Source organism: Camelus ferus, chromosome 10 (genome assembly GCF_009834535.1).
Source record: "Camelus ferus isolate YT-003-E chromosome 10, BCGSAC_Cfer_1.0, whole genome shotgun sequence".
Taxonomy (NCBI): Eukaryota; Metazoa; Chordata; class Mammalia; order Artiodactyla; family Camelidae; genus Camelus; species Camelus ferus.
In genome coordinates this window covers 65,500,958-65,528,541 of record NC_045705.1, presented here as the reverse complement: position 1 = coordinate 65,528,541, position 27,584 = coordinate 65,500,958, and the positions used below count along the sequence as shown (strand labels likewise).

Here is a 27,584-nt window from a genome sequence, read left to right as displayed (position 1 = left end):
GCAGCAACATGGATAGACCTGGAGGTTGTCATTCTAAGTGAAGTAAGCCAGAAAGAGAAAGAAAAATGCCATATGACATTGCTTATGTGTGGAATCTAAAAAAAAAAAAGAGACACAAATGAACTAATCTACAAAACAAAAACAGACTCATAGACATAGAGAACCAACTTATGGTTACCAGGGAGTAAAGGGGGTAGGAAGAGATAAATTGGGAATTTGAAAATTGCACCTATTGGGGCGTGATGGAAATGTTAGCTATCTTAATTGTGGTGGTGGTTCCATGGGTGTATACATTTATCAAAATTCATCAGATTGTACATCTGAAATATGTGTAGTTTACTATACAGGAACCATACCACAATAAAGGCGTTAAAAAACAAAACAGAACAAAATGTGCTATAGTCATACAGTGGAATATTTATTCAGTCATAAAAAGAAATGAAGTAGAGATACATGCTACAGCATGGATGAACCTGACAACATTATTCTAAATGAAAGAAGACAGTCACAAAAGACCCCATATTGTATGATATTATACTTACGTGAATCATCCAGAATAGGCAAAACTATAGCGACTAAAAATAGATTAGTGGTTGCACAGGGCTGGTGAAGCAGACAATGGGGAGTGACGGCTGACAGACACAGAGTTTCTTTTTGACGTGATAAAAATGTTCTGAAATAGGGCTGTGGTGATGGTTGCACAACTTTGTGAATATACTAAAAAACCATTCGACTGTACACTTTACAGAAGTAAATTACATGGTATATAAATGATATAGCTCAATAAAGACTTTTTTTAAATTATAAGTAGTCAAATTTATAAAGACAGTAGAATGGTGGTTGCCAAGGGTTGAGGGGAGGGAGAAATGGGAAGTTATTGTTCAATGCGTACAGAGTTTCAGTTTTGGAAGAGGGAAAAATAAACCTAATTACTCCCCCCCAAAAAACAAAGAATACCCAAATAATGTTATAGCCTACTCCCCAAAGTAATAAAGTCCATTAGAATGTGTGTGCGTAAGTGTGTGTATTTTTGAGGGGCCCCAAAAAGGAAAACAAACAGTAAGAAATTAAGCAAACTGTATTAAAAATGAGTAACATAACCATACTGAAGACGGTGGGGAAGTAAAAACTTCATCTAAGTAACTTTGGAAAACAGTATTTCGACTACACACTGTAAGGCCAAACAGTAAAGAACTGAACAACACAAGTATTGTACTCGAAGTAGTAAATTTGTTTTTCAGAGTGGTGTGTGTATTAAACACATAAGCAGTATGTTATGAATAATGAGAACCAGGTTTCTCACTATCAGAAAAAGGAGTTACAAATAAGGAAAAGGGGAAGGCTGGAAGGAACCCTGCGGTACTGGATGGGAGTCAAAGACATTAGAATAAACTCATGATTTTAATACATATGTACTTTTCAGAAATTGCAGGATGTAAAGTAGGAATAGAAATAAAAAGGTGTATGCAGGTATACATGTATTTCTGACTCCATGCACTGAGAGGACCTGCAGGCAGTGACACCCCAGTAGCAATGAGCACAGCCAATAACCAGCCCTTGGTTCTTAAATTCCATTCTCCAGTGAAAAGGAATCAAGGCTCTTTGGAGAAATGGTTCATTTCAGGGCTGGGGCAGAGATAGTACAACGTGAATCTAGAACATCACATAGTGACAAAAGCAAGGAAGTGCTCAAAAAATGATGGGGACATTTCAGAAGAAGCCTGAGGAGTCCACCTGAAGGAGCTCGCTGGAACCCAGTCTGGGACAATTTGAACAACAAAATAAGCAATGATAGTGAATTCGTCAAGGTTCTCCAGAGAAACAGAACCCACAGGATATATGTATGAAGAGATTTATTATAAAGGATCAGCTCATGCTATTATGGAGGCTGAAAAGTCCCACAATCTGCAAGCCGGAGACCCAGGAAAGCAGTGGTGTAAATCCTTCTGAGTCTGAAGGCCTGAAAACCAGGGTGGCCCAGGACAGAAGATCGAAGTCTAGCTCAAACGATCAGATAGGAAGGGGTAAATTCTTCCTTCCTCCACCTTCTTGTTCTACTCAGGCCCTCAGTGGGTCAGATGAGGCCCACTCACGCTTGGGACAGCCAACTACTTCGCTGAGTCCACTGATTCAAATGTTAATTTCACCCAGAAACACCCTCACAGACACACCCAGAAATAATGTTTAGCCAAGTATTTGGGCACCCCTTGATCTAGTCAAATTGACACATAAAATTAACCATCAGAAATAGTAATGGATTATTATCCACGGGATAAAATAAAATATCCATGAGTCTATACTGATAATTAACAAACAAGTAATAGGTAAATGAGGAAGAAGTGACAGCTCTTTCTTACAGTAGGATTCCAATACATAAACGTAGAAGGACTGATGAATATAGAAAATCACCATCAGGCAAACACCACGGTAGTAAGGGTTGCAGGCATGAATCATTGATGGATGCTAAAGTTAGTAAATAAAGGTCTGATGAGAAATAAGGTATTTGCATAAACTCAAAGTATCTCCCCACAAGATGTTCACAAATCACAAAGGGGAAAAGAGTAACTTTACAGTGGAGAAACCTGGCAGACACCACACTAACCACGTGATCAAACTTAGCATGACCAGTAATAAGGGAAACCAACGTCAGGTACAATCTGATACGATGCACAGAGAAGAGCATGCCCCTTCTGTGTTATTCTTGCCCCAAATGAATAACCTCAAAGTGATCAGTATCAAACATCAGATAAATCCAAACGGAGGCATAGTGTAAAAAATTACTGGCCACTGCTTTTGAAAACTGTCACGTTCACAGAAGAAAAAGGAATCTGAGAAATTGTCCTGAATCAGAGAAGACCAAGGAGACATGACAACTGTGATAGCCAGCCTCCCAGGTATCCTCTGAGTGATCCTGGTGTTCAGGGAATAGCGCTGACCTGGGTACCAATAGGACATCGTGGAAATGACATGGTGTGATTTCTGAAGCTGGGTCCTAAAAGACTTTGCAACTTCAGCCTTACTTTTCTGGGAGAAGCCCGCTGCTATGTCATGAGGCCACTCAGGCAGCACTAGGGAGACACCCACATGGCAAGGAACTGAGGCTTCCTGCTGTTCTGTGAATAGGCCATTTTGACAGCAGATCCCCAGTCCTGGTTAAGACATCAGATGACCACAGTCCTTACTGACTTCATGAGTGCAATGTCATCAGACACCCTGAGCAAAAACTACCCAGCTAAGCAGCTCCCGTTATTCCCGAGCCACAGAAACTATGAGATAATAAATGTTTGTTGTTTTAAGCTGCTAAGTTTCAGGGTATTTGTTTCACAACAGTGAGTAATGAAAACATCAATTACATGCAATTTGGAATCCTGGATTGGATCCTGGACCAGGAAAGGGGGCATTAGTAGGATCACGAACACAATTAAAATAAGATCTATAGATTAGCTAATACTAGTATATTGATATGAATTTCCTAGTTTCAATAACCATCTTATGCTTGTATAAGATGTTTGCATTAAGAGAAGTTTGGTAAAGGGTACACAGGAACTCTCTGCACTGTTTTTGCAATTTTTTGTAACTCTAAACTTATTCCAAAATAAATATCTTTTTAATAAAGAACAGAAAAATACACCTAGTGAAAGGTAGAAGGAATAAAATAATAAAGAGCAGAAATTAATAAAATAGAAAACATATACTAATGAAAAGAATCAGAAAAGTCAAAATTTGGTTCTTTGATGATACCAGTAAAATTGACAAACCTCTGGCAAGATGCATTCAGAATAATTTTCAAATAGAAGGCACAAATTAACATTAACAGGAATGAAAATGGAGATACATTAGACACACATTACAAAATAAAAATATGAAGATGTTATGAATAACTTTATGCCAACTTCTATATTTATGTTTTATATATGTATTTTAAAGTTTATATAAAATAGACAAGTCCTTACAGAAAAACAAAATGCAGCAAAACTAAAACAAGTAGTAATATAAATCCTGATTAGTCCTATAACATCGAACAAATTGAAGCAGTAGACAAAAATCTTATCACAAAGAAAAGCCCAGGCCTACATGGCTCCACCAGTAAGATTAAAAGAACATTGAAAGAACAAATAATTCTGTCCTGCACAAATCTTTCCAGAGTATAAAAATGAGGGACCTTCCCCCTATACGTCATGAAGGTAGCACACATGATACCAAAAGTTAACAAGGACTGCATAAGAAATACTGCAGGCTCATAGACACAGGTGTAAAAGTCCTAAGCAAATTATTAGTAAACTGAATCTAATAATGTAGAAACAAGATAATGCACTGGGCCCAAGTTAGATTTATTTCAAAAATGCAAAGTTACAGGTGAGAAAAGTAATTTAACAGATTAGAGGAGAAAAATTGCACCATCTTAATGAATGCAGATAGCGCATCTTGCCATGCCCAGGGAAACAGACCCCCCAGGGCAGCAAGGGACATGTGGTTAGAGTAACAGGAAAGACAGTGGCTGAGCAGACAGTCTGAGCTAGCTGCTGAGATGGGATCAAGACGTTGGCAGCTTTATCTGGAGTGCAGTCAATTTTGCACCAAAAAAGCAAATCCTTTCAATTATTAACAGGAACATTATTCTAAGCATATTTATAATAAAAATAACCCCTTGGGTTTATGAGAAAAATAAAAGCAAAGTAATGAATATAGAAATAATAAAATGGGGGGTGTAGTATCTTGGGGTGGGAGGTGTGATGGGAGCAAGAAAAAGGGAACCTGCCATGTTGCTAATATTCTGTTTCTCAAGTTGGGTATTTATTATTTTGAAGGAGAAATAATAAAATGGCCGTGCTTAGGCTAACTAATTCTTGGCCTTATACTTACTGCTTGCTTTAGAGCAGTCAGCAAATCTGCTCCCAGCCCCAGGACTATGGTTAGAGTTAGAGCTACTGATTTCTGTTTGTTCTATCTTATTCCAGTAATTGAAATTTGTAATTATGTTTGGATTTGGAGTCATTCCCCTAGGAAGGGAGGCACGGGATGATAATCCCAGGAGCATGACCAGACCCTCCAAGTTCCTCCTGGTGCCTGATGAGTCTGATCAGACAGAGACGGTCATGGGCTGATAACCCTCCAGACAACCTGACAGCCCCATGACACTGGACTGGACACGCCAAGATTCTGGAAGAAGCTTTACTAGAAACTTTGGTTAATTAATGTCCCCCTTTTCACCCCAATTTGTTCACTATATAATCACTGAGCCCCAACCCTAAGGTGGGTTCACAGTTTTCAAGGTACCAGCCTGCTGTGAGTCCCCTTTGCCTGGCAAAGCAATAAAGCTGCCTCTTTTCTTCTAAGCTCCAAGACCTTGTCTCTGAGTTATTCGGCTCGTCAGGGATGGGGGCTGATCTTTCGGCAACAATTTCACTCCATTGCTGATGTATATTTGACATACATTATTTTGTACATATCAAATATTTCATTATTTTACAAAGCAAACTCAACATACTGCCTCTAAACCTGCCATCTCTGGGATTCCTGGTCCTTGAGAATAATTCTACCTTCCACATAGAAGCCTGGAGCCGCTTGGCTTCTCCCTTCCTCCCCACCTCCACCCCCATTCACGCTTAATCAAATACTGCCTCCTGGCTCCCCATACCTTCAGCATCTCTGTTCACCCCGCCAAGCCCATAGTAGGTTGTCTTTATCTCTCTCCAAGCAGCTGCGTAAGCTTCTGACCACACTTCCTGCTCCAGCTGATGCTCCCCTCCCTCCTCCAGGCCACCACTCTATGCAGATCTGCTCAGCTATCTCCTACTTAAACCCCAGTGTCTTCCCACTGACCTTAGTGTAAACCCCAAAGTCACTAAGTGGCAGTTCATAAGGCCCTGTATGATCTGGTTCCACCTCCTCAGACTCATTTTTGGCCATTCTCAGCCTCTCTCCCCAAGCTCCAATCGCCCTGGGATTCTCTTTGTTTCCTAAAATACACCCAGACTTTCAGGCCAGAGGTCTACCCACTGATCCTTATTCCTTTCTCCCTTCCTACCCTCTAATCATTTTTCAGTTCCATCTTAAATGTCACTTCCTCATCCCATTTTTCACTACTTTTTATTCCTTGTTACCACGTGTGGGCTTTGAAAACCTCCCTCTCTTACGATCTGCCTCCCTTTCTGTATCTCTGACTTCCAGCCAAATGCAGCAGATTTCCAGGGAACTCCAAGGGCCCCTAGGAGATGGCAGGGCCACAAGCTAGAAGGAGCCTGGGTTCTCAAATAGCCGGGCAGAAGCCCATCCTCCCATCGTTCCTCACTCTATCCAAGACACCTGGTGTATTAGTTGACTGCTGTCATGTAAAAATTACTCCAGAAGGTTGTGGCTGAAATCAAAAAAGAATTTAGCTCACTGTTCTGTGGGTCAGGAATTCGGAAGCAACTTAGCTAAGAGGGTCTGACTCACCGTCTCTCATGAGATTTGTAGTAAAGATGTTGGCCGGGGCCACAGTCATCTGAAGGCTTGGCTGGGGCTGGAGAATCCCCTTCCCAGGGGGCTTGCTCACATGGCTGTTGGCTGTTGGCCTCAGTTCCTCAGCATGTGGACCTGCCCATAGGGCTGCTTGAGTGTCTTCATGTCATGGCGGCTGGCTTCCTTGACTGACTGATTCAAGAGTAAGCAAGCAGGAATCCAGAGTCTCACACCATCACTCTCATTTTATTTTATTCATTAAAAGCAAATCACTGAGTCTAGCTTACACTCAAGGGGAGGGGAATTGGAGTACACCTCTTGAAAAGAGAAGTATGGAGAATGTATAGACATATCCTAAAACTGCCACACCCAGGAGACTTCAACCCTGGCTGAATCCATCCATCCACCTGCTTGGTACCCGCACCAGAGGAGAAAGCAAATCAGATAACCAGAGGGTTGTTTCACTTTGAACTCAGGGACATAAAGCCATATGGACACTCATACTTTCTGGCACTACTACTGCAGCTCTCTACCAAGTTCACATTCCTCTTTCTGAGATACAACTTCTCCCCACGCCTCACCTCCAACATTCTTTCTCTTTTCCTGCTCCTGTATCAACCTGAATCCACAGCTGCACACAGCTGCTGCTCCGTGAACTGTCTCTCCTCCTTTCACACACTCCAGTTTCTCCTCATCTGCTCCACTTCCCCTACTGTCTTGATTTCCCAAAGTCATTAATTTCCTATGTGTTTCCTTGTTTATTTGTCGTCTTTTATTGACTCTCTAAGTTCCATGAGGGCAGGTTTGCTTATTTTTAATCTGTCTTGTTCACTAATGCATTCTCTATACTTAGAAAAAATCTAGCCAGATGGTGGGGACTCAGTATACACTTGGTTTTTTTTTTTTTTTGCTTTGTTTTGTTTTGTTTTTAATTGAAGTATAGTCAGTTACAATGTGTCAATTTCTGTGTACAGCATAATGTCCCAGTCATGCATATACATACATATATTTGTTTTCATATTCTTTTTCATTAAAGATTATTTTAAGATATTGACTATAGTTCCCTGTGCTATACAGAAGAAATTTTTTTAAATCTATTTTTATATATAGTGGCTAACATATGCAAATCTCAAACTCCTAAATTTATCCCTTTCCACCTCCTTTCCCCTCAGTAACCATAAGATTGTTTACTATGTCTGCAAGTCTGTTTCTGTTTTGTGGATGAGTTCATTAGTGTCCTCTTTTATTCTTTTCTTGGATTCCACATATAAGTGATATCATATGGTATTTTTCTTTTTCTTTCTGGTTTACTTCACTTAGAATGATGATCTCTAGGTCCATCCATGTTGCTGCAAGTGGCATTATTTTATTTTTATGGCTGAGTAGTATTCCATTGTATAAATATACCACAACTTCTTTATCCAGTCATCTGTTGATGGGCATTTAGGTTGTTCCCGTATCTTGGCTATTGTAAATAGTGCTGCTATGAACATTGGTTTTTTTTTTTTTTTTTTTTTTTTTTTGAATTAGAGTTTTTTTTGAATTAGAGTTCCCTCCAGATATATGCCCAGGAGTAGGATTGCTGGATTATATCGTAAGTCTATTTTCAGTTTTTTAAAGTATCTCCACTCTGTTTTCCATAATGGCTGCATCAAACTACATTCTCACCAACATATACTTGTTGGATGAATAAACGACTGAATCCACAGGAAGAGGGAAACTCCATCTGTTCTCACAGGAAGGAGGCAGGAGCACAGAGGAAAGGTGGATGCCCTGGATTTCTTGCCCCACGCAAGAAGGCTTACGAGGGAGGAAAGTATCTTGTTACTCACAACTGAGTTCCCAGCCCCCAGCCCCATGCCTGAGACATAACAGATCCCATAAAAGTGTGTTGATTGGCAAGGTGACAGCTGACCGCCCAAGCCACATCTTCCTTTACCTGTACTAGACTTGGGTGATAGGTGTCATCCCTGGACCTGTCCCCTGTGTTCTATGTCCCTCTCACAGAAGCTTATGGTGGCCTGAGCTGAGTCCCGACATGACTTTCACACCTGGCTGCCTGCCCCCTACAGCAAGCACAGACTTGGGCTTCTGACCCTGCTCTGCGCTTTGAGAACACCCAGGCTGTTCAGCCTAGTGGTGACAGTTCCCTGGCTTTGCCCAAAGACTGTTGGGAATGACCCAGCATGCCCTGCCTCCAACTGCTCGGATTCGGCTTGGGACTCACCACAGACACTGGGGGAGTTGGGTCCCGACAGTGGGACTTGGTGGCCCTTGAGAAGGGCTATGGTGTGTCAGGAACCAGAGTCCTGGCTTGGTCACTCTCCAGGGTGGCTTGGGCTAAGTTCCTTAGCCTCTCTGAGCCTCAACTTTCTCCTCAATAAAACAAAAAGTTGTCATGGGGATTGAGAAAAAGGACATGTTACAAAGATCAGAGAGTGAGAGTGGGGCTGTGGGGCCATGCTGCCTGCTTTAAATCCTGACTTTCTCTTTCCCCATTAGCTGTGCAAACCTTGGGCAAGTCACTTACCTTTTCTGTGCTGAGTTTCCTCATCTATGAAACAGGCATGATAATAGTACCTGGCTCATAGGATTGCTCTGAGGATTAAGAACATGCCTGGCATACAATCCAAGCCCAATACACATGGGCTGTGTGATTGTGCTGACAAGTTACAGCACATATATAATAGTTATTTTTATTCTTCTGAGCCCTTCCCTGATGGAGGTCACAGACCCAGGAGCAATTACAACATAGAGTCAGTCACACAAGGCTGTTCCCATTGGGTCAATGCCATGAGCATCAGGAGGGAAGGTGACTCACTCAGGCTCATGACTGATGCTTGGAAGTACCTTTGGGAGTGTGCTAAGGATTTTCTGAGCAAACAGGAGAGGGAGAGCATCTGACAGATGGAGGAGCAAAAGGGGAAAAACTAAGCTGAAGAGACAAGCAGATTTGGGGAAATGGGGACAAGTTAATTCAGCTACAACACCAAGTGCATAATGGGGGAGGGGGAGGCGGGCTGGAAGCAGATCATGCAGGAGTCCAAACGCCCTGCTGGGAAGAGCAGTGAGTGGAAGTGGGTGTAGCTGATAGGCTCACTCAACATCTGTCCCTGCCTCCTCCCAGCTGCCTTCCTGGACTACGAGGCTCAGAGTAAAAACTGCATGTTCCAAGTACTCCTCCCACAGCTGCAATTATGTGCGACTCAAATCTGGAGCTGAGTGAAATGGGAGGAGAGTGAAGTGAGTGAAATGGTGGCCCTCAAGGCATCCCCCCTGCTGGTGTGGTTCTGGCGTGTATGGTGTGGCCCTGGAACCATAGCACCATGGAGGCTTCCACGTCCCTGGATCGTAGCTACCTCACTTGAACAGCCGTGTATGCCCTGCCTGTGACAGGCACCCTCTGCACCCAAGTAGATCTAACAGAGACCCTGCCCAGCAAATGATGTGTAACAACCCCAGCAGAGACGGTCCCCTCATCCTCCATGAAGCTCCGGGTCCCTGACTGTGCCACAATCAACCACCCTACGGCTGTCAGGCTCAAGACAGTTCACTTATCCATCCATCCATTTGTGTATTCACTCCTTCAAAACTCACTGAGCTCTTATTTTGTACTGGGCCCTGGACCTGGGGCTGGGAACAGGGAGCCAAACCAGACATGTTGCCCACTGTTTCAGTTATCTGTTGTTGTGAAACAAGCCGCCCTAAAACTTAGAGGTTTGCAACAATAACAATCATTTATTTCCTTACCATTTTGTAATTTGGTCAAGGCACGTGCCGCAGTTCTGGGGGAGTCATTCCATGAAAGCTGGAGGGGCTGGGAGTACTTGGGAGTGTTCTGTCAAGAAAATAGTTCCTCTTTTCTCTTTCATGGAGGGCGAATGTGAGAATCCAGAGGTGACTGTCAAGGGACAACCACTCCCCAGGTATCCTGGGATTGTCTCAGGTGGGGTATTGTTCCCCCGACTCACCGACCACACACACACACACACACACACACACATCCTCCAGGGGCATGCTGTCACCACACACATTGTACATTACCTGCAATTCTGCCGTCATATTTGTCACATCTGAATGCAGTTGTTTCTAGATGTCTCCCCTTCAAGGCTGAACTTCTGGGAAGCATGGGCTATGAGTTCTCGTCTCTGTCTCCAGTGTGCCCAGCATGGGCTCAGTCTAGGGAAGAGCAGGATTTAATAAATGTGTGCTAAATGAGTGACGGAAGAAATCTCTGGGGTGTGTGCCTCTGGAGCTGACATCCAACTGAGTTGAGGAATGAGCACTGCTAGCCAAAGAGTGACAAGAACATCTTCATTTCAGTACCTGCCCCAAGCAGGTAGCAAAGCCAATGACCACGTTGCTGGGACAGGTAATGTGCGAGAGTGACCTGAGCCAGGGGGACTGGAGAGCACTGGCCCCATCCAAACGGCTCTACTTGGGAAGGTGGGGCCAGTGGGGCCAGATGGTCAAGTTTCCTGGGGAAAGCAGAAAACCTTACTTCTTATGTAAAATCTTACAAATGTTAAGCAGTGGCAACTAATTTGTAAGAATTTGAAACACTGTGCAGATCAAATGAAACTGTGCCATGGGCCAGATGTGCCAAGGACAGGCTGATCCTGTCTCTGATCTGAAGGCTGCTGTCCTCAAGGATGCTGGTGGTGCCCTCCTCCCAGAAGCTTCAGGCTTGCCCTGCCACATGGCCCCCAGCAGCCCAGAAATGTTTCCACCTTTATTTTTAAATCTCTATTACTTTTTTGGCTGAAAGGAATCCCATTTCTGGGTGAAAAACTCAATCCCTACAGAAATTTATTACATAACTCATAAACATACAGCTAATCCTGTCCCCACCCCTTTTCCCCACATGCCCACCAGTAATAGCTGGTGAATATTCCTCCAAATGTTTTCTTTGAAAAGTTTTGTTTTCAGTTCACAAAATTGGAATTTTATTGTATAACCATTTTACAATCTTTTTTTTTTCCCCATAACAACAGCACAGACAACTTTCCCATAGTGGTTACATAGAGCTTGACTTTTTAATGCCTGTGTTTGGGAGGTAAGTGGTCAAGGAGAGTGATTGTGGAATCTTATAGACCTGGGTTCAAATCTTGGGTCTGCCATCTAGATTCTAAGTGACTTTGGCCAGGTGGTCCAACCTCTCTGAGCCTCAGTTTACTCTTGTGTAAAAGAATGGTATCTACCTTGCTGTAAGGATTAAATGAAAATATGAATGTAGAGTCCAGCCAATACTAAGGATTTAATAAACTGTAGGTATTATTATAGCGTTCCACTGTATATATATAATTTAACACTTACCTACAGATGGGTGTGTAGGTTGTTTCTTAATTTTCTCTACTACAAACCCTGCTTCAATGAATTCTATGTCAGGATGGGTTCCAAGAACCAAAGTTGCTGGGTCATGAGGTATCTGAATTTTTTTGACTCGTTGAAACCTTCAGAATTATTTTATAAATGACTATACAAGTACTAGGTGAACACATTCTCTGTTTATTGTTATAAGCCATTCAGAAGTATGCAGGGTAAAACATAGCGGTCTCCCACATTCACAGCACCCCTCCCGCATTCTCTTCTCCCTAAAGATAGATGATCATTGTTAACAGTGCACCCTTTTTAAATAGGTGTATATAATACATAATACATAATATGTATATAAATATACACACATAGCTTATTTTTCTTTACATAAATGAGATCATATTTGTAACATTTTTCTGGAAGTTACTTTTGTAACTTAATCAAATGTCTTAGAAATCTTTCTATATCAGGATATATAGATTTGCCTCATTCTTCTTCTTATTATTTTGTTTTGGAGGAGGGAGGTAATTGGGTTTATTTATTTATCTTCAGAGTTGGCACTGGGAATTAAACCCTGGACCTCGTCCCTGCTAAGCACACACCCTGCCACTTGAGCTATACCTTTCCCCTGACCTCATTCTTACTACTTAAATATCTCAGACTACAAAAAGAGAAAAATATAGACACACATATGTACCCACCACCCAGCTCAGGAAAAGAAACATTATAAATACAGTTGAATCCCTCAGAGAGTATGACCTCCCCACTCCCACCCTAAATTTGGTGCACTTCTTTATACTTTGACTAGCAAGTGTATCTGTATCCATAAACAGCATATAGTAAATGGTATCATACACCATGCATTCTTCTGCAACTTGTTATTTTGATCAACACTGTATTTCAGAGATCTCTCCATTCGAATCTCTCTGTTCATTTCAGTACACTGAATGATTAAATCACAACTTATTTATGCATTCTCTTCTAAGGATTCCTGTTTGGAAGCTTTTTCTACTTATGAAGAGGGCCACAGTGAATACTCTCTGTGCATGTTCTTCTGTACACATGGGGGAGTTTTTCTCACAAGGTGAAATTTTCAGGTTGAAGCGTAGACACATTCAAAATTTACCAGATAATGCCAAATCACTCTCCTTTATGCTTTCTCCTAAGAGTTATTTTGCTTCACGTTCTTGATACATCAGAATGTTAAGACTTTTTACTTTCTGCCAACACTATGAATAAAAAATTATATCTCAGTGGGGGGAGGGTATAGCTCAGTGGTATAGCACGTGCTTAGCATGCACGAGGTCCTAGGTTCAACCCCCAGTACCTCCATTAACAACACAATTATATCTCATTCTTGTTTGAACATTCATTTCCCTAATTATTGGTGAGGATGAGCATCTTTTCAAGTTTTGTAGCCATTAAAGTTCCTATTTACCTGTGTATAACCTTTTACTATTTTTCTTTTGTGTCGTCTTTTCTTATTGAAATCCTTTTATGTTCTGGATACTTAACCTTAGTCTTCTCCCAATCTGTCATACATTGTTTTGCTTTGTTTATGGAATCTTTTAAGTTTTTAAAAAATATACAATTTTATTGAGGCATATTTTACATATATCATTTCACTTCAAGTGTACGATTCAATGAGTTTTTAGTAAATTTACCCAGTTGTGCAACCATCATCATAAATCAGCTTTAGAACATTTCCATCAGCCCAGTATGATTCCTCGTGTCCACTGTTAATCCTGTTTATGAAACCTTTTAGTGCACAGAAATTTTATATTTTAACATAAATTTATCTATATTTTCCTTTATGGTTTGTGTTTGCTGTGTGCCTTTTAAAAGAAATTACTCCTTGCCTCATATCCTTTATATTTTTTCTTATTTTTAAAATGTTTTTTCTTATCTGAAAAGAAAAAAATTGAATGGAGATTGAACCCAGGACCTCATGCAAGCTAAGCACACACTCTACCACTGAGCTATAGCCTCCCACCCTCCTCTATATTTTCTTCTGAGAGTTTAAAATTTTTAATTTGTAACATTTAAGTGAAGCAGTTTTTCCTAGAATTGATTTTTATGTACAGTGTGAAGTAGGAATCTAGTTATTTTCAACATGGATAATCAACAGTCCCTGGAGGAGGGATGGAGTTAACCGCTGGGTCATCTTAAAAATATTTATTGGTCTATTCATGTTTTCTATTTAGTGTTGCGTCAGTTTTAACATGTATTTTGTTTTCTAGGAAATTCATTCCATCTAAGTTTTCAAATCTATTGCCATAAAATCACAACCACTACACCCTTAGTATCTCCCTTTTTCATTAATTATATTGTTTATTTTTGCCTTAACTTCATGTTTTTGATCAGTCTTGCTAGAAATTTGCCTGTTAGCTTATTTAAAGAACCAGCTTTGAACTTTGTTAATCTTCTCTATTTTACTGGCAACATAAAAGTATTAGGTGTTCTGATCCACAGACACACTATATCTCTCCATTTAGAATTTTAATTTCTCTTGGCAATGTTTTGTACTTTTCAGTTTACAGGTCTTGCATATTTCTAAATTAAATTTTGTCATTAAACATTTGGTATTTTTGATGCTATGTAAGTAGTATATTAAATTTTTTATGTCAGATTTTAAATTAAGTTAGGTGACTGTTGCATTTGCCTAGGCATGAGATGATGATGATGGTCTGAACTAGGACCAGGAGATGAAGATGGACAAGAAAGAATGAATCCTAGAGACATTCAGGATGTAGACTAAATAGAACTTTATATCTTACCCAATGTACTGCAACAGCTTCCTAACTAAGCCCCCTGCTCCCATCCTTGCCCCCTGCCCCACTACATCCTATAACACAGGAGCTGGAGCCTCTACTCAGCACCCTCCAATGACTCCTCATGTCACTGAGTAAAAGTCAAAGTCCCTGTAATGGCCAAAACCATCTTTCCTACTACTCACTCTTTTGCTATTTCTATTCCAGCCACACTGACCTCCTCCAACAAACCAAGACCAGTTCACCCTTACCTAGCTCCAACTCTTTACCCAGACATCCACTTGTCTCATGCCCTCACCTCCTTCAGTTGTTTGGTCAAATGTCACTTTCTTGTTGATACTGCAAACTGCTTCGAGCACCCCACCACACTCTTGGTCCCCTTTGTTCTGTTCTACTTTTCCCCTACAGCACTTAGTACCTTCTAACATACTAGATAATGCACTTATGTTGTGTATACTGTTTATTGTCACCACAAAGGCAAAAAGACCTTTGCTTTGTTCACTGACATTCTAAATTACTAGAACAGGTGTCATGGGATACATATTTGTAGACAATTGAATAAATGACTTAATTACCAGTTTGGATGTGGGGGCAGATGGAGAGGGAGAAGGTGAGTGTGATGCCCAGGTTTCTGGACTAGGGTTGGAGCGGAGGACTAGGGACACTGAATTGTTTTAAAAAGCAGGAGAGATCCCAGCTGAAGACCTGACATGGGAGTCATCAACAACTGAGTGGGAGTATTGAAACCATAGGAGCAGAGAGCACCATTCAAGAAAAGCGTTCAGAAGGGAACAATGTGGACAACACATTTAAATAAAAGGAAGGGCAGAGGAAGGGGGCAGGTGCATGGCTAGGGGAAAAAGCAGAGGCATGTGAGATCACAGAAGATCAGGGAGGAGACTTTTAAGAAGAAGTTGAGTCAGGCAAGAAGTGAAAGCTGGCCACTGGATGTAGTCACTAGAAAGTCATAGATGGCCTTATAGGAGAGCCAACTTAGTGACAGATTACAAGCTAAACTGGTCCTGCCAGTTCAGGTCAACAGGTGGTGGTAAGGGTGGCTGAGGCTAACAGTACGGGAATTTAGAGTCAGACAGACCCAATGCCAATCCCAGGACTTGTTAAATCTCTGAACTTCAACCGCCCCACGTATAAAATTAGTATAGTATCGCCTAGCTCATACATTTCAATGACTGATGATTAAATGAGATGACGGAGGAAAACGAAAGGCACAAAGTGGGTGCATTAACTCCATCCTGTCAATGAACGGGTTGGCTGCAAGCGAGACACAGACTGAAGCAGCACAGCCCAAGCTCCGGCCCAAGACTTAATGATACAAAGACAGCAAAGCTGTAGGCTTGCGGAGGGGTGCGGACAAGTGGCGTTGAACTCAATTCCTTTGCATAAAACACTCTTATCCCAAGATTAGCCAGAATTAAAGGTCTGTCTTCTCAGTCCCAGGCACACCTCCCTTTCGCTGCGCAGCAAACGTTCCCCGGGGCTGACTCTAAGCATCCACCCACAGATTGAGCCTTCCCTACTCTCTGGCACGTGGGTTAGATCCTAGGCAACGCTACTTTCCGCCCCTAGCAACCGCTCACCTGTTATTCTCTTCCTATAGGCCAGCAAATTTCCTTTCTTTTTCTTATTGGTCCGCGTAACTCTATTTCTACCAATCAGTAGCAGCCACGGGGACCCAACTCACTCCCACACTATTTAGGGGTGATCAAGGAGACAAAATTTCCTTTTGTAAATCCAGTTCTCTTAGAAAGCATCTTATTTGTCGAACTGTTGTGAAACCCCTTGTAATGAATTTCTAACACATTTTATTTCTCTTATGTCTGTAAGTCCGTCCCTTGCATACTCCCCCCTCCAAATGGTACGGCCCGCACGAAGCCCCACCTACCAGCCACTTTGGGAGCGGGATGTCTCAGCTAGGTTGAGTCCACGCCGCGGCGAAGACGATACCATCTGTGACTAACAAGTAGGGGGACTGTAATCCTCTCGGGGTAGCTGTCGTCCGCTCAGACCTCTCGCATCTGTTGCTCTAGCCGTGGGCACGAACCCCAGATGGGTGGTGGAACTACCGCTCCCGGCACCACAGAGAGCGCGCTGTGCTGGCAAGGGAAGGGTGCACTTGGTAGGACCCACAGCCCCGCCTCCGCCGGAAGTGAGGTGTCTCACCCCCGAAGTTCCGGTTCGCAGGGGGTGGGGAGTGTTGTTAACCGGAGCCGCCTCCGCAATCGCGGGGATTGAGCGGGCTAGCGGCGCTGGGCTCCTGGTGAGTGGGCCGGGGTCGGGCCCGGATTGCGGTTGGAGTCAGGACTTGGACCTTTTCCCTTGAGGTCTCCAGGGTCGGCGTGCCCCCTTAGCCCCGCTGCCCGCTTTTGGCCTGTCAGCTGGCGATAGACAGGCGCCCGCGCGGCCGCTCTTCTACAGGCTGGGCCCCGCCTGCGACGCTCGCAGCTCCTGGCGCTTTTAAGTGCGTAGCCTCGGGGGCGACCCGGGTCCCTCTCCGACCCGCTCCTGCATCCTGGGTGGTCGGCCGTTTGTCCGGTGTCCCTAGTTGACACTGCCCCGGGGGTTGACGGGTGCCAGGGTTCCAGGTTGACGTTCCCCGCCCTCTCCCGCGGGGCGCGCGTCGGAGCTGCCCACCCTGGGAGAGCTGTCACCGGCGCTGTCGCCTGCCCGGCTGCGCCCCCCAGCGCCTTAGCTTCTCCCAGTCCAGGCAGCACGTTCCCGCTTCTGGAGATTTCTGCGTTTGCATCCCACTCCGTCACATCACTTTAGGGTCAGTGGGAGCAGTTCCCTCCTCCTCCCACACTGCTGCCTTTCCTCATTCTTCCCTAGAGGCGGCGGTTTGGCAGGCCGCGTGGAAAGAGCCCTAGATTTGAAACCAGACTGACCCAGGCTCCAAGCTTTGCGTCAGTGTGATCACTTAACCCCTTTGAGTCTCGGTCTTATTTGTAAAATGGGGAGCATATGCTATTCTTGATGCGGTGATGGTGAGGATGAAGTGAGGTTTGCTTTTCTTTCCGTTTATTAACACTGCGTTTCAGGCGCTGTGCTGTTTGCACAGTATGGGCATCACACAGTTCTTTCCTTTCCTCATGCAGGTCCCCAGGCCAGGGCAATGTTCCGCACCGCCGTGATGATGGCGGCCAGCCTGGCGCTGACCGGGGCTGTGGTGGCTCATGCCTACTACCTCAAGCACCAGTTCTACCCCACTGTGGTGTACTTGACCAAGTCTAGCCCCAGCATGGCAGTGAGTTCAGGGCTCAGGGAGGGAGGAACTCCCTGGGAGGGAAGGAGGAGTCTGCTTGAGACAGGGGTGGGGCTAGAGGTCAGGTAAGTAGGAGAAAAGTGAGGTAGCTGCCAGTCTTACCTGAGTAAATTGTGATGGGGATGTGGAGAGGTTCCTGAATGATGAGCCCCAGGCAGAGCAAAGCAGAAAGCGACCTCAGACCATAGCCTCTCCTTACTCCTAGGTCCTGTACATCCAGGCTTTCGTCCTTGTCTTCCTCTTGGGCAAGGTGATGGGCAAGGTGTTCTTTGGGCAGCTGAGGGCAGCAGAGATGGAGGTAAGATGTTCCTGGCCCCAAAGGTGAGGGGTAGGAAGCTGGGCAAGCAGAACGTCTGAGTTCCACATCGTTCCTTGCCCCCCATGCCAGCATCTTCTGGAACGTTCCTGGTATGCTGTCACTGAGACTTGTCTGGCCTTCACGGTCTTTCGGGACGACTTCAGCCCCCGCTTTGTTGCGCTCTTCACTCTCCTCCTCTTCCTCAAATGTTTTCACTGGCTGGCTGAGGATCGTGTGGACTTTGTGAGTTGGGTCAGGGTTCTCTGGAGCACATGGAGTGGCCGGAATGGCTAGTGGGCTGGCTTGTGGGGTGAAGGCTGGGTTGGGGATAAGGGGTGATCCCCAGCCTTCCTGATGGGCTCCCTCTCTGCTCTACCTCAGATGGAACGCAGCCCCAATATCTCTTGGCTCTTTCACTGCCGCATTGTCTGTGAGTGAGACCCATGGGAGTGGAAAGGAGGGAGCTGGAGGGAGAAGAGGCACCTTGAAGGACTGGAACCTGAAAAGTCACTAACCATGGACCTGTACCGTAGAGCACAGGCTGCCCCTCAGCCCGCAGCTGTACAGGAAAGATAATTTAGGAAGTTAATTTGCATCGTCTCTGCCCTGTTCCACGCCAGGGCTTCTCAACTGCCTGGCCCCTTAGCTCTTTGCCTCCTCACCTGGAGCTTGGGCCGCCCCTAGGCAGAACTGGAGTTCCCAGGGGGCCGGGTTCAATGGAGTGTGCCCACCTGACTAGATGGCTGGGGCCATGGTGGGCTTGAGGGTGGGAGCTGCCTTAGAGCAGGAAGTGGCTGTCAGGCCCTGGGCTGACCCCCACCAACCTCCCATTTGGGGGGGTCCCCACAGCCCTTATGTTCCTCCTGGGTATCCTGGACTTCCTCTTCGTCAGCCATGCCTATCACAGCATCCTGACCCGTGGGGCCTCTGTGCAGCTGGTGTTTGGCTTTGAGGTAAAATTGGCTTGGGAGGTTGGGAGGACAAGCCTGAGGTGGCACTGCATGTGCCTTGAATAACTCAGCAAACCTTTACCGAGTACCTGCTCTGTGGCCAGCCCCATGTGGGCCACCAAGGAGCAGCCATCAGTCAGCCCCAGCCCCTGCCCTCTACACACTCACTGCTAGGACAGTAGGCAGGCATAGAAAGAAGCGTGTGTGGAGGAGGGGCCCTGACCTCAGGGAAGGCTTCCTGGAAGTTGCTGCCAGAGGAGATGGCTATTGATGGACAGAAGGAATTAGCTTGATGGACAGCTGGGGAGGTGTGTCCCTGGCAGAGAAAGAACGTGTTCATTGGCAACAGCTCACGTTTGTTGAGTGCTTACTGTGTGCCAGGCCCTGGGCTGAGCACTTGACCTATATCTCTTTTAAAATCATCAAAGCAACACTGTTATAAAGGAACAGTTAATTCTGACAAGCAAACTGAGGTTCAGAGAGGTCAGTGTGTGGCTGAACGTCACACCAGCTAGTGAGTGAAAAACCTAGCAGTACCTGGGCTGTGTCCCAGCCTGTGCTTGTACCACTGCACTCTGCTGTGCACAGGCCTGGGGACAGCAGAGTGTGGCTGGAGCAAGCGGGCTGCGTTCTCATGTCCTCCCATCCCACCCCCTCCCTCCAGTACGCCATCCTGATGACTATGGTGCTCACCATTTTCATCAAGTACGTGCTGCACTCCGTGGACCTCCAGAGTGAGAATCCTTGGGACAATAAGGCCGTGTACATGCTCTACACGGAGCTCTTTACAGGTGAGAGGAGCCTGGGCCTCTCCTGACCTGGACCAGTGTCCCCAGCCCCAGGTCCTACCAGGTCCTATGACTTGCTGCTTTCTGCATCCCCTGCCCCACAGGCTTCATCAAGGTTCTGCTGTACATGGCTTTCATGACCATCATGATCAAGGTGCACACTTTCCCTCTCTTTGCCATCCGGCCTATGTACCTGGCCATGAGGTGAGCCTAGTCCTGCCCTGCCACACCTCTGACTCCTCCCCTACCTCTCCCTGCTTCTACTGAAACTGTCCTTTCAGGCAGTTCAAGAAAGCTGTGACAGACGCCATTATGTCTCGCCGAGCCATCCGCAACATGAACACACTGTAAGTGGGCCTGTCCTAGCTGCTCTCCCAGGCTCTGCCCCAGTGCCCTGCCTTCAGCTCTGGTCTCGACGTGTCCTCGGCCTGTCCTAACCAGGTATCCAGATGCCACCCCAGAGGAACTCCAGGCAATGGACAACGTCTGCATCATCTGCCGAGAAGAGATGGTGACTGGTGCCAAGAGACTGCCCTGCAACCACATTTTCCATACCAGGTGGGAGATGCCCTGAGGAGCCTGCATGTCAGAGGAGAGGCTCTGGAAGGCAGACCTGCTAAGCATTGCCTGGTCTTGGCCCCCAGCTGCCTGCGCTCCTGGTTCCAGCGGCAGCAGACCTGCCCCACCTGCCGTATGGACGTCCTCCGGGCATCGCTGCCAACCCAGTCACCACCGCCCCCTGAACCTGCAGATCAGGGGCCACCACAGGCTCCCCACCCCCCACCACTCCTGCCCCAGCCCCCCAACTGTGAGTGGCCCCCTCATTTGGCCATCCAGCACAACACTGTTGAGTACTTGCCCTGGGCTGGGTATGGGAAATACTGAGGTGAATCAGAGTCCCTGCCTTCTAGAAGCTCAATCTGCCGGGGGTGGGTGGGGGATGTCACAGGAAGAGACAGATGATTGCAGTCATGTGTGGTGAGTGCTGAGCTCAGAGAGGGCCTGCGGGAGGAGAGGCCCGAGCCCCATCAACTAGTCCCTTGCCTATGATTTGGATCTAACTCAGTTTGGACCTTTTCTCACCACCCCCTGTCCTCCCTCTGCAGTCCCCCAGGGCCTCCTGCCTCCCTTTCCTCCAGGCATGTTCCCGCTGTGGCCCCCCATGGGCCCCTTTCCTCCTGTTCCACCTCCCCCCAGCTCAGGAGAGGCAGTGGCCCCTCCGTCCACCAGCACAGGTGAGCCTTTTGGGTATTGTGCCGGCCCCAGGGGGTGGGAGGGATGGAAGCAGAGGCCTCTCAACACTTACTGACTTCCTGTTCTTGCTCTTCAGCAGCCCTTTCTCGGCCCAGTGGAGCAGCCACAACCACAGCTGCTTCTGCTGCCTCTACCCCGGCACCTGGCTCTGCCTCCACCCCTGAAGCCGGCCCCGCCCCAGGCTTCCCCTTCCCTCCTCCCTGGATGGGCATGCCCCTGCCTCCACCCTTTGGTAAGCTGGGCCACTCTCGAGGTTCTTTTGGGAGGTGGGGGGTGTCAGGCCCAGGCAACCCAGGCTGAGCCTCTCCCTCTCTCCAGCCTTCCCCCCAATGCCTGTGCCTCCTGCCGGCTTTGCTGGGCTGACCCCGGAGGAGCTGCGGGCTCTGGAAGGCCATGAGCGGCAGCACCTGGAGGCTCGCCTACAGAGCCTGCGCAACATCCACACGCTGCTGGATGCCGCTATGCTGCAGATCAACCAGTACCTCACCGTGCTTGCCTCCCTGGGGTACGTCTGCACAGGGGCCTAGGGTGGGCAATGGGGGTGTGGAGCTGCCAAGAGAAGGCCCCTGGCAGTGGTTCTTGGCCTTTTTCTCTTCTGCCACCCTATGACATCTGTTGATCCAGGCATCCTATCTGTAGGTACAGCCAAGGTGTCAGTGTTCCTGTGCTTTTTTATTCTCCCACTGCAGAAGGGCAATCTGCACCTAAGGAGGAGTGGTGTTTATTAGAGAGCTGACTTTGAATCTTTTTCCTTTATGTTTTTCTGAAGTCAAATGACTCGTAGTTCTCAGTACTTTATCTCGTGCACCCTCTGACACAGGATGACACTTTGGGAATCACTGCCCCGATCTAGTAAGATAGCAAGTAAAGTCACTTAGAGCCAGCCTGATCCGAGTTCAAGTCCTGGCCCCATCACTCACTTGCTTTGTGACCTTCACTACCTTATTTGAATAGAGTACTAATTCCTGTTCATAGGTGACGTGTGCAAAGTGCCTGGCACCCAGCAGTCACAGCACAGGCTTGGAGGGGAGCTTGAGTCTGAGACTTGTGTGCTTTGTGTTTTATTCAGTGGACTGTCTTAGCTGAGTTGATACCCTGTAAGGTGCCTGGCATCTCACAGTGGAGACTCTACAGTGTAATGGTGAACAAGGCCAACAGGCCCTGCCTGTAAGTGGTTTACAATCCATCTATAGATAACAAGTATTCATACATGTGTTTATTTGTCTGCTGGTCACTGGGGCTGCAGAGGCACAACAGTGCTGTACTCCATCCTGCAAGGCTCACCAAGGGCAGAGTCTGTCCAGTCATGCCAGGATGCCAAGGCCCTCCTCTTGTCCCTTCTCTTCCTAGGCCCCCCAGGCCTGCCACCTCAGCCAACCCCACTGAGGAGACTGCCCCTACAGCTGCCACTGCTGCCTCGTCCACCAGCATCCCCAACTCTGAGGCCACCACCCCGTCCCCAGGAGCCTCCCCACCAGCCCCTGAACCTGAAAAGCCTCCAGGTAGTTGCGGTCACCCTGCAGTGGGGTATGGCAGGGGACTTTTCCAGGTTCCACTTCTGGACCTTTCTGTTCTCAGCTCCTGAGTCAGTGGGCACTGAGGAGCTGCCTGAGGACGGGGAGCCTGATGCAGCAGAGCTCCGTCGCCGTCGCCTACAAAAGCTGGAGTCCCCTGTTGCCCACTGACACTGCCCCAGTCCTGGCTCCTGCCCTCACTCTCTTGAGCAGCCCTTGCTGGAACACGTCCTGCCACCAAGTGCCAGCTCCCTAAGTCTGCACCAGGGAGTAGTAACCCCCAGCTCTGAGACAGAGGAGGTGGCACCCCCTAGACCAAGTGGAAAGAGGCCTGAGGCCCCAGCTGACTCCAGCCCTTACAGTCCTGGGCAGCCATGGGGATCTTGGGTCAGTTCCAGCCGCCTTCTCCAACCCTTCAGCCCTATGTTCTGCTGGGGCCATGAAGGCAGAAAGGGGCAGCCTCTGAGAAGCTTTCTGACCCCCTACTTTTTGGGAGAATGGGTGCCCCTCTGAGCCCTGCTTGTGTGTGGAGTCACGCTGCAGTGCCGAACAGTATTAGCTCCTGTTCCCAACTGTGGACTCAAGGGGCTGGAGGTAGGCTAGGAATTTGCTTCCTGGCCCACCCACCAAAACCAATGTCTTTCTCTTACCTTATAGTCCCCAGTTGCCCTTTGTGGTGGTGGCTGTGCCCCTTGTGCCCTGTGGCATTTCCATGTCTTACTGGTAACCACACAACTCAGGGAAAGGAGTGCCCGGGGGCGGAGGAGCAGGTGGGCAGCACCAAGGGGCCCTGCTCTGCCCCTCCACCCCAGGCCCTTCTCTCCCTGCAGTTTGTCGGAGGTGAGATTGTCCCTGGTCTTGCCCAGCAGCCACTGTGCAGCCGCACTCCAGGCTGAGGGCTCGTGTGTCTGCTGCTGAACCATTGCAAGCCCTGGCACCTACAGAAGGCCACTTCTTAACTTACAGAACTTTTCTTGAGTTTAGAAGAATTCCTTGCTATTGTCTTTTGGCTTAAATTTTGAATTTGAATGCTTGACCCCAGAAACAGGGAGCAGCAGTGCCGAACTCCTGGCCTTTCCAGTTTAGAAAAGGCTCTGGGCCAGGTAGGGACCACAGGAGCTGAGGCCTTGCCTGCCCGTCTTTTCTCCCTTGGTTTTGTGTTACAGGAGTTGCTGGAGACAGTTTTGAGACGATTATTTAATTTGTAAATATTGTACAAATTTTAATAGCTTAAATTGTATATACAGCCAAATAAAAACTTGCATTAATGACCGGTGAAACTGGTGTGGTAGAATCAGTGTGCCAGCTCCTTTTCCTGACTCAGGCTGTAAACTTGAGAGTGGCCTGGAATCTCCAGGAGTGAGGGTTTATTTATACAAGCCAGCACTGTCCTTGGGGACACTTGAATATTATGGTATTAGGAAGATACACCCATTTTACATATTAAGAAACTGAACCCCAGAAAGATTAAGTACCCTGCTTAGGGGAGTCAGGCTCTGAACCCCCTTCTAGCCAGTTTGATGCTAAGGTAGGATGGGAACTCAGGCCTTTGGCCCTTGAGACTCCAAGGATGGGGCAAGTATGACGGTTCCTAGGCTGGGGTGGAATGGGATGGCACAGACAAAAGGACATTTCTTCCTGCCTGCAACCACCCTGTCCAGCCTTGATACTAGGTCAGCAAGCTGGGAAGGATGGCCCTGTGCTGGGCTGCTAGCTCTCAAGCACCCTCTTGTGGGCAGGCCAGCTAAAGCTAATCACTTAGCTTCCTGGAGCTGGAAACCCAGTCAGGCCCCACTCCAGTCTGGAATGGAATAGAGATGACTGGCCTTTCAACCTCTCCATGGGTAGAAGCAACAAGCCCAGGGGCTGCCATGCCCAGCACTGCACTTGGAACTGAAGACATGCAGGACCCACGTCTGAGTCATCTTGTGTTTGCTGTAGCCTCTACCAAGCAAGGTCTGACCTAGAGCAAGGGTTCAGGGATTTTTGCAGCAGTGAGGGTCTGAGGGCCAATGAAGGAATGTGCCCAACAGGTCTGCCCTCTGCTACCCTCCCATAAACTGGGTTCGGCTATTGCTTCCACCAGAGGAGCAGTCAACAGCCTCTAAAATTGAAATGCTGAGTCTAAGGAGCTCCAATGAAAGGAAGGCAGGACTACACCAAAGTGTGCATGTGGTGGTGGTGGTGGTGCAGCAATTAATGCCCCCCACTAGCTTGGCTGTGCCTGGTGGGTCCCCTGGGTTAGACAGCCCTCTCCCAGTGCTGGCATCTATGCAGTCACATTTCCTCCTTTATGCAAGCAAGGCCGGCTCCAAAGCCCTCAGCCCCGGTCTCTGCACCCCCTGTCCTAGTTGCTCCAACACCCACCTCCCTCCTCTTGAGATCCCCAGGACTCCAGTCTGAGGGGAATGCTGTCTTGCAAGATGTTCAGCTGGGCTTCAGAAGCCCTTTTCCAGGAGCCAGGCTTTGAGCTGCTGATCAAAGTAGCCCTTGACCCGAAGGGTACCTGTCACCTCATTGACCTGGGTGACAGGTGTCTTCCCCAGAAGTGGGCTCAGGAAATCTTCCACATCCTTCTGCAGGGCCTAAGGAAAGATGACAATCAGGCCTGGTCAGACCTTCCCCTCTAGAGGGCTCCCACCCTTTCAGCCCTGATAGGGTCAGAACTGGACCCTGAACTACCCACCCTCTTACCCAAATGTCCCCCTCCACCTTCCGGATTACAGTCATCTGACGGTTGCCATGCGTGATGTCCTTGTAGACAGGGATGTTATGCATCCGAGAGCGCCGCACAAAGTAGGGCAAGTTGGGTGGGAGGTCTGTGACAAGGAGTGAAGGTGTTAAGTCCCATGTTCCTTAGATTTGTCTCACTCACCTCAGTCCAGGTGTGTAGAGGTCAGTCCACCCAAATGGCAAAGCCACCCCAGACTTCAGATTAGGAGACCTGCTCTTCCCCTAAATTTAGAGCCAGGACCAGCTTGTTTACCCTGGTACCCCAAGACCCAGCATAGGGCTTGGCACCAGAAGGTGCTCAGTGCTCAAGAAGAAATGAAGTCAGGGCTTTGCCTCCCTGGATCTTTGTATCCACCTCTGGGGCCAATCCTTGCTCCTCTCCACTGGGTCAGGGAAGCTAAAATCAATCTCTAGCGCAAAGGGATGGGGATTTGTAAGCACTGAATACCTACCATGGGCTGGGCTCTACACAATGTGCTGTATGTGCTGAGCAGAGTATCTCCATTTTACTGGAACTGAGTTTGGGAGAAGCTAAGTGACTAATTCAATCTTACTGGCAAATGGATAGCAAAGTCAAATTTGGACCCAGAACTACCAAACTCCCAAGCAGTGTTATCAATTATGGCTCCGGGGGCAGGGATGAGGCAGTTCCAAGTGCTTGGGTCTTTTCTCTATGCTTCACTTTTCCCACATGGGAAGACCTCATCCCAATAGTGTAGATGGATGGGTCCTAGTAAAACAGGGCTCCATTCCTGGACCTTTCCTTGAACATAAGACATATGCTAGTTCTGAGAAATCTCAACACAAGTCCTGAACCCACTGAGGAGTTGAGAGTCTCAAAAAGGGCAGACTACTAGGGAGGGGGATGTTTCCCTGCAGCCTTCAAGCCATTTCCATCACCCAGCTCACCTCTGGGTGGCTGCCAGCCACTAGGAGTGGGATAATGTTCATGCTTTGGGGGCTGTGGGATGCTGGTGGGGGGTAACAGGCGCTCCACAAAATGGTATTCATCCACAGACTCCACAAAGCTGCGATAATCAGGAGGTTCCTGGGTCTGGCTCTAAGGCAAGAAACAGAAACAAAAAACGCCCCCATCTCTTCATCAGCCCACCCACCTTAGAACAGGCAGAATTTTAAGTAGAAAAAGGAAACATTACAGGGAAAGAGAACGGCATAAGTAAAAGGCCGGAGGCAGGCACCAGACTTCACTTTGCCAGAGTGCCAAGTACAGGTGGGAATGAAAAAGAAGTTCAGAATTCAGAAGGGCCTGCCTGTCTTAGGATTTCTGTGGGACTCAAATGAGAAGTATGAGTATACATCTGAAAATCTGAGTAACTCTAAGTCTGACCAATATGGCATTTTTCAGTATTTTAAAGTTTCTACTGAAATATGCTAGTTCTGGATTAGGCACTTTCAGCAATAGTGATAATTTCCCACTCACAGTCATCAGATGTGACCTTCCCTTACCTGGAACGTTTCAGCCTCATATAGACACCACCAGGAACTGTAGTGAGTGCTTACAGGTATTGCTTTATTTAATTCTAACAATTCGACAAGTTAGGTATTTTATCACCCCCCCTCCTTTTTACATCCAAGAAAGATTAATTAATAAGCAATCTACCTAAGGTCACATTCCGCAGTCTGACCTCCCATTCTTCTCCCAACTAACACCCTAGACTCCTGATAGGTCTCAGAGTTAGAACAAGAATGAGAAGAAAGATAAAGTGGCCTGTCTATCATGAACGCTAGGTTCCCAGAAGTGTCGCCAATGATCTGGGGCCCCCCGCCCCCCCGCAACCATCTGAAAAGATCACCCCTTCAAAAACCTAGGCAGCGAGATTCGATGTGCACCCCTCCCATTTCTGTCCAACCTGGGTTGTCCTCCAATCATATTCCAAGCCTCACAGTCCCAGGCCCGCTCCAGGCCCTCCCACTTTCCCTCTCAAATCTTGAATCTGAGCTCCAGAAAAGCGCCCCCTAAGTAAGGGACGCGGCTTTTACGGTAACAAGAAATAACACTGAGGTCACACCCAGCCCTCTGCCCTCAGCTCCAGGCTCAGCGCTCTCACCAGCCGCCGTAGCCCGCTGTCCGGCAGGACGCCGGTTCTCGAGCCCCGTAGCACAGCCCGGAATATGGTAGCTGCCATCTTGAACTGCTCCCGCACACTAGCTTTCTGCGAGCGCAACCCGCCTGGCCCCACCCCTTCCTGTTCGCACTGCCCGGGACCGAGAGAGC

At 47.2% G+C, this 27,584-nt stretch overlaps 3 protein-coding genes across 16 annotated transcripts in view; 1 reads left to right on the top strand and 2 right to left on the bottom strand.

Moving 5' to 3' along the window:
• The window catches only part of SPDYC (speedy/RINGO cell cycle regulator family member C), a 35,571-nt gene extending 17,443 nt beyond the window's left edge, over positions 1-18,128 (bottom strand). For 3 of the 10 annotated variants that reach the window (XM_032489779.1, XM_032489771.1, XM_032489783.1), the window contains exons 1-2: positions 16,435-16,574; positions 10,489-10,623 (exon numbers count right to left, since the gene is read on the bottom strand). The gene's annotated coding sequence lies outside the window, so the exon portion shown is untranslated. The other 7 variants (XM_032489774.1, XM_032489776.1, XM_032489773.1 and 4 more) reach the window with 7 other exon arrangements.
• Positions 16,460-23,895, top strand: SYVN1 (synoviolin 1). Of its 5 annotated transcripts, none has more exons than XM_032489769.1 (16): positions 16,460-16,512; positions 17,645-17,793; positions 18,017-18,109; positions 18,200-18,352; positions 18,491-18,539; positions 18,959-19,062; positions 19,724-19,850; positions 19,952-20,051; positions 20,129-20,194; positions 20,289-20,405; positions 20,492-20,655; positions 20,954-21,082; positions 21,178-21,333; positions 21,420-21,606; positions 22,452-22,603; positions 22,680-22,786. In XM_032489769.1, the coding sequence occupies exons 2-16, from the start codon at positions 17,662-17,664 to the stop codon at positions 22,784-22,786; spliced, it is 1,836 nt and encodes a 611-aa protein (XP_032345660.1). In that variant the 5' UTR covers positions 16,460-16,512; positions 17,645-17,661. The 5 variants fall into 5 exon arrangements, with proteins under 5 accessions (XP_032345660.1, XP_032345657.1, XP_032345656.1 ...); XM_032489766.1 differs by lacking the exon at positions 16,460-16,512 and adding an exon at positions 16,647-16,668 and having other exon boundaries at positions 21,181-21,333; XM_032489765.1 differs by lacking the exon at positions 16,460-16,512 and adding an exon at positions 16,650-16,668 and having other exon boundaries at positions 22,680-23,895.
• Positions 23,812-27,575, bottom strand: MRPL49 (mitochondrial ribosomal protein L49). Its single transcript, XM_006179544.3, has 4 exons — positions 27,418-27,575; positions 26,258-26,408; positions 25,310-25,434; positions 23,812-25,200 (listed from the first exon to the last, which is right to left on the bottom strand). Exons 1-4 carry the CDS (start codon positions 27,493-27,495, stop codon positions 25,054-25,056), a joined length of 501 nt encoding a protein of 166 aa, XP_006179606.1. The 5' UTR covers positions 27,496-27,575; the 3' UTR covers positions 23,812-25,053.
• Positions 27,576-27,584: the final 9 nt, after the last annotated feature.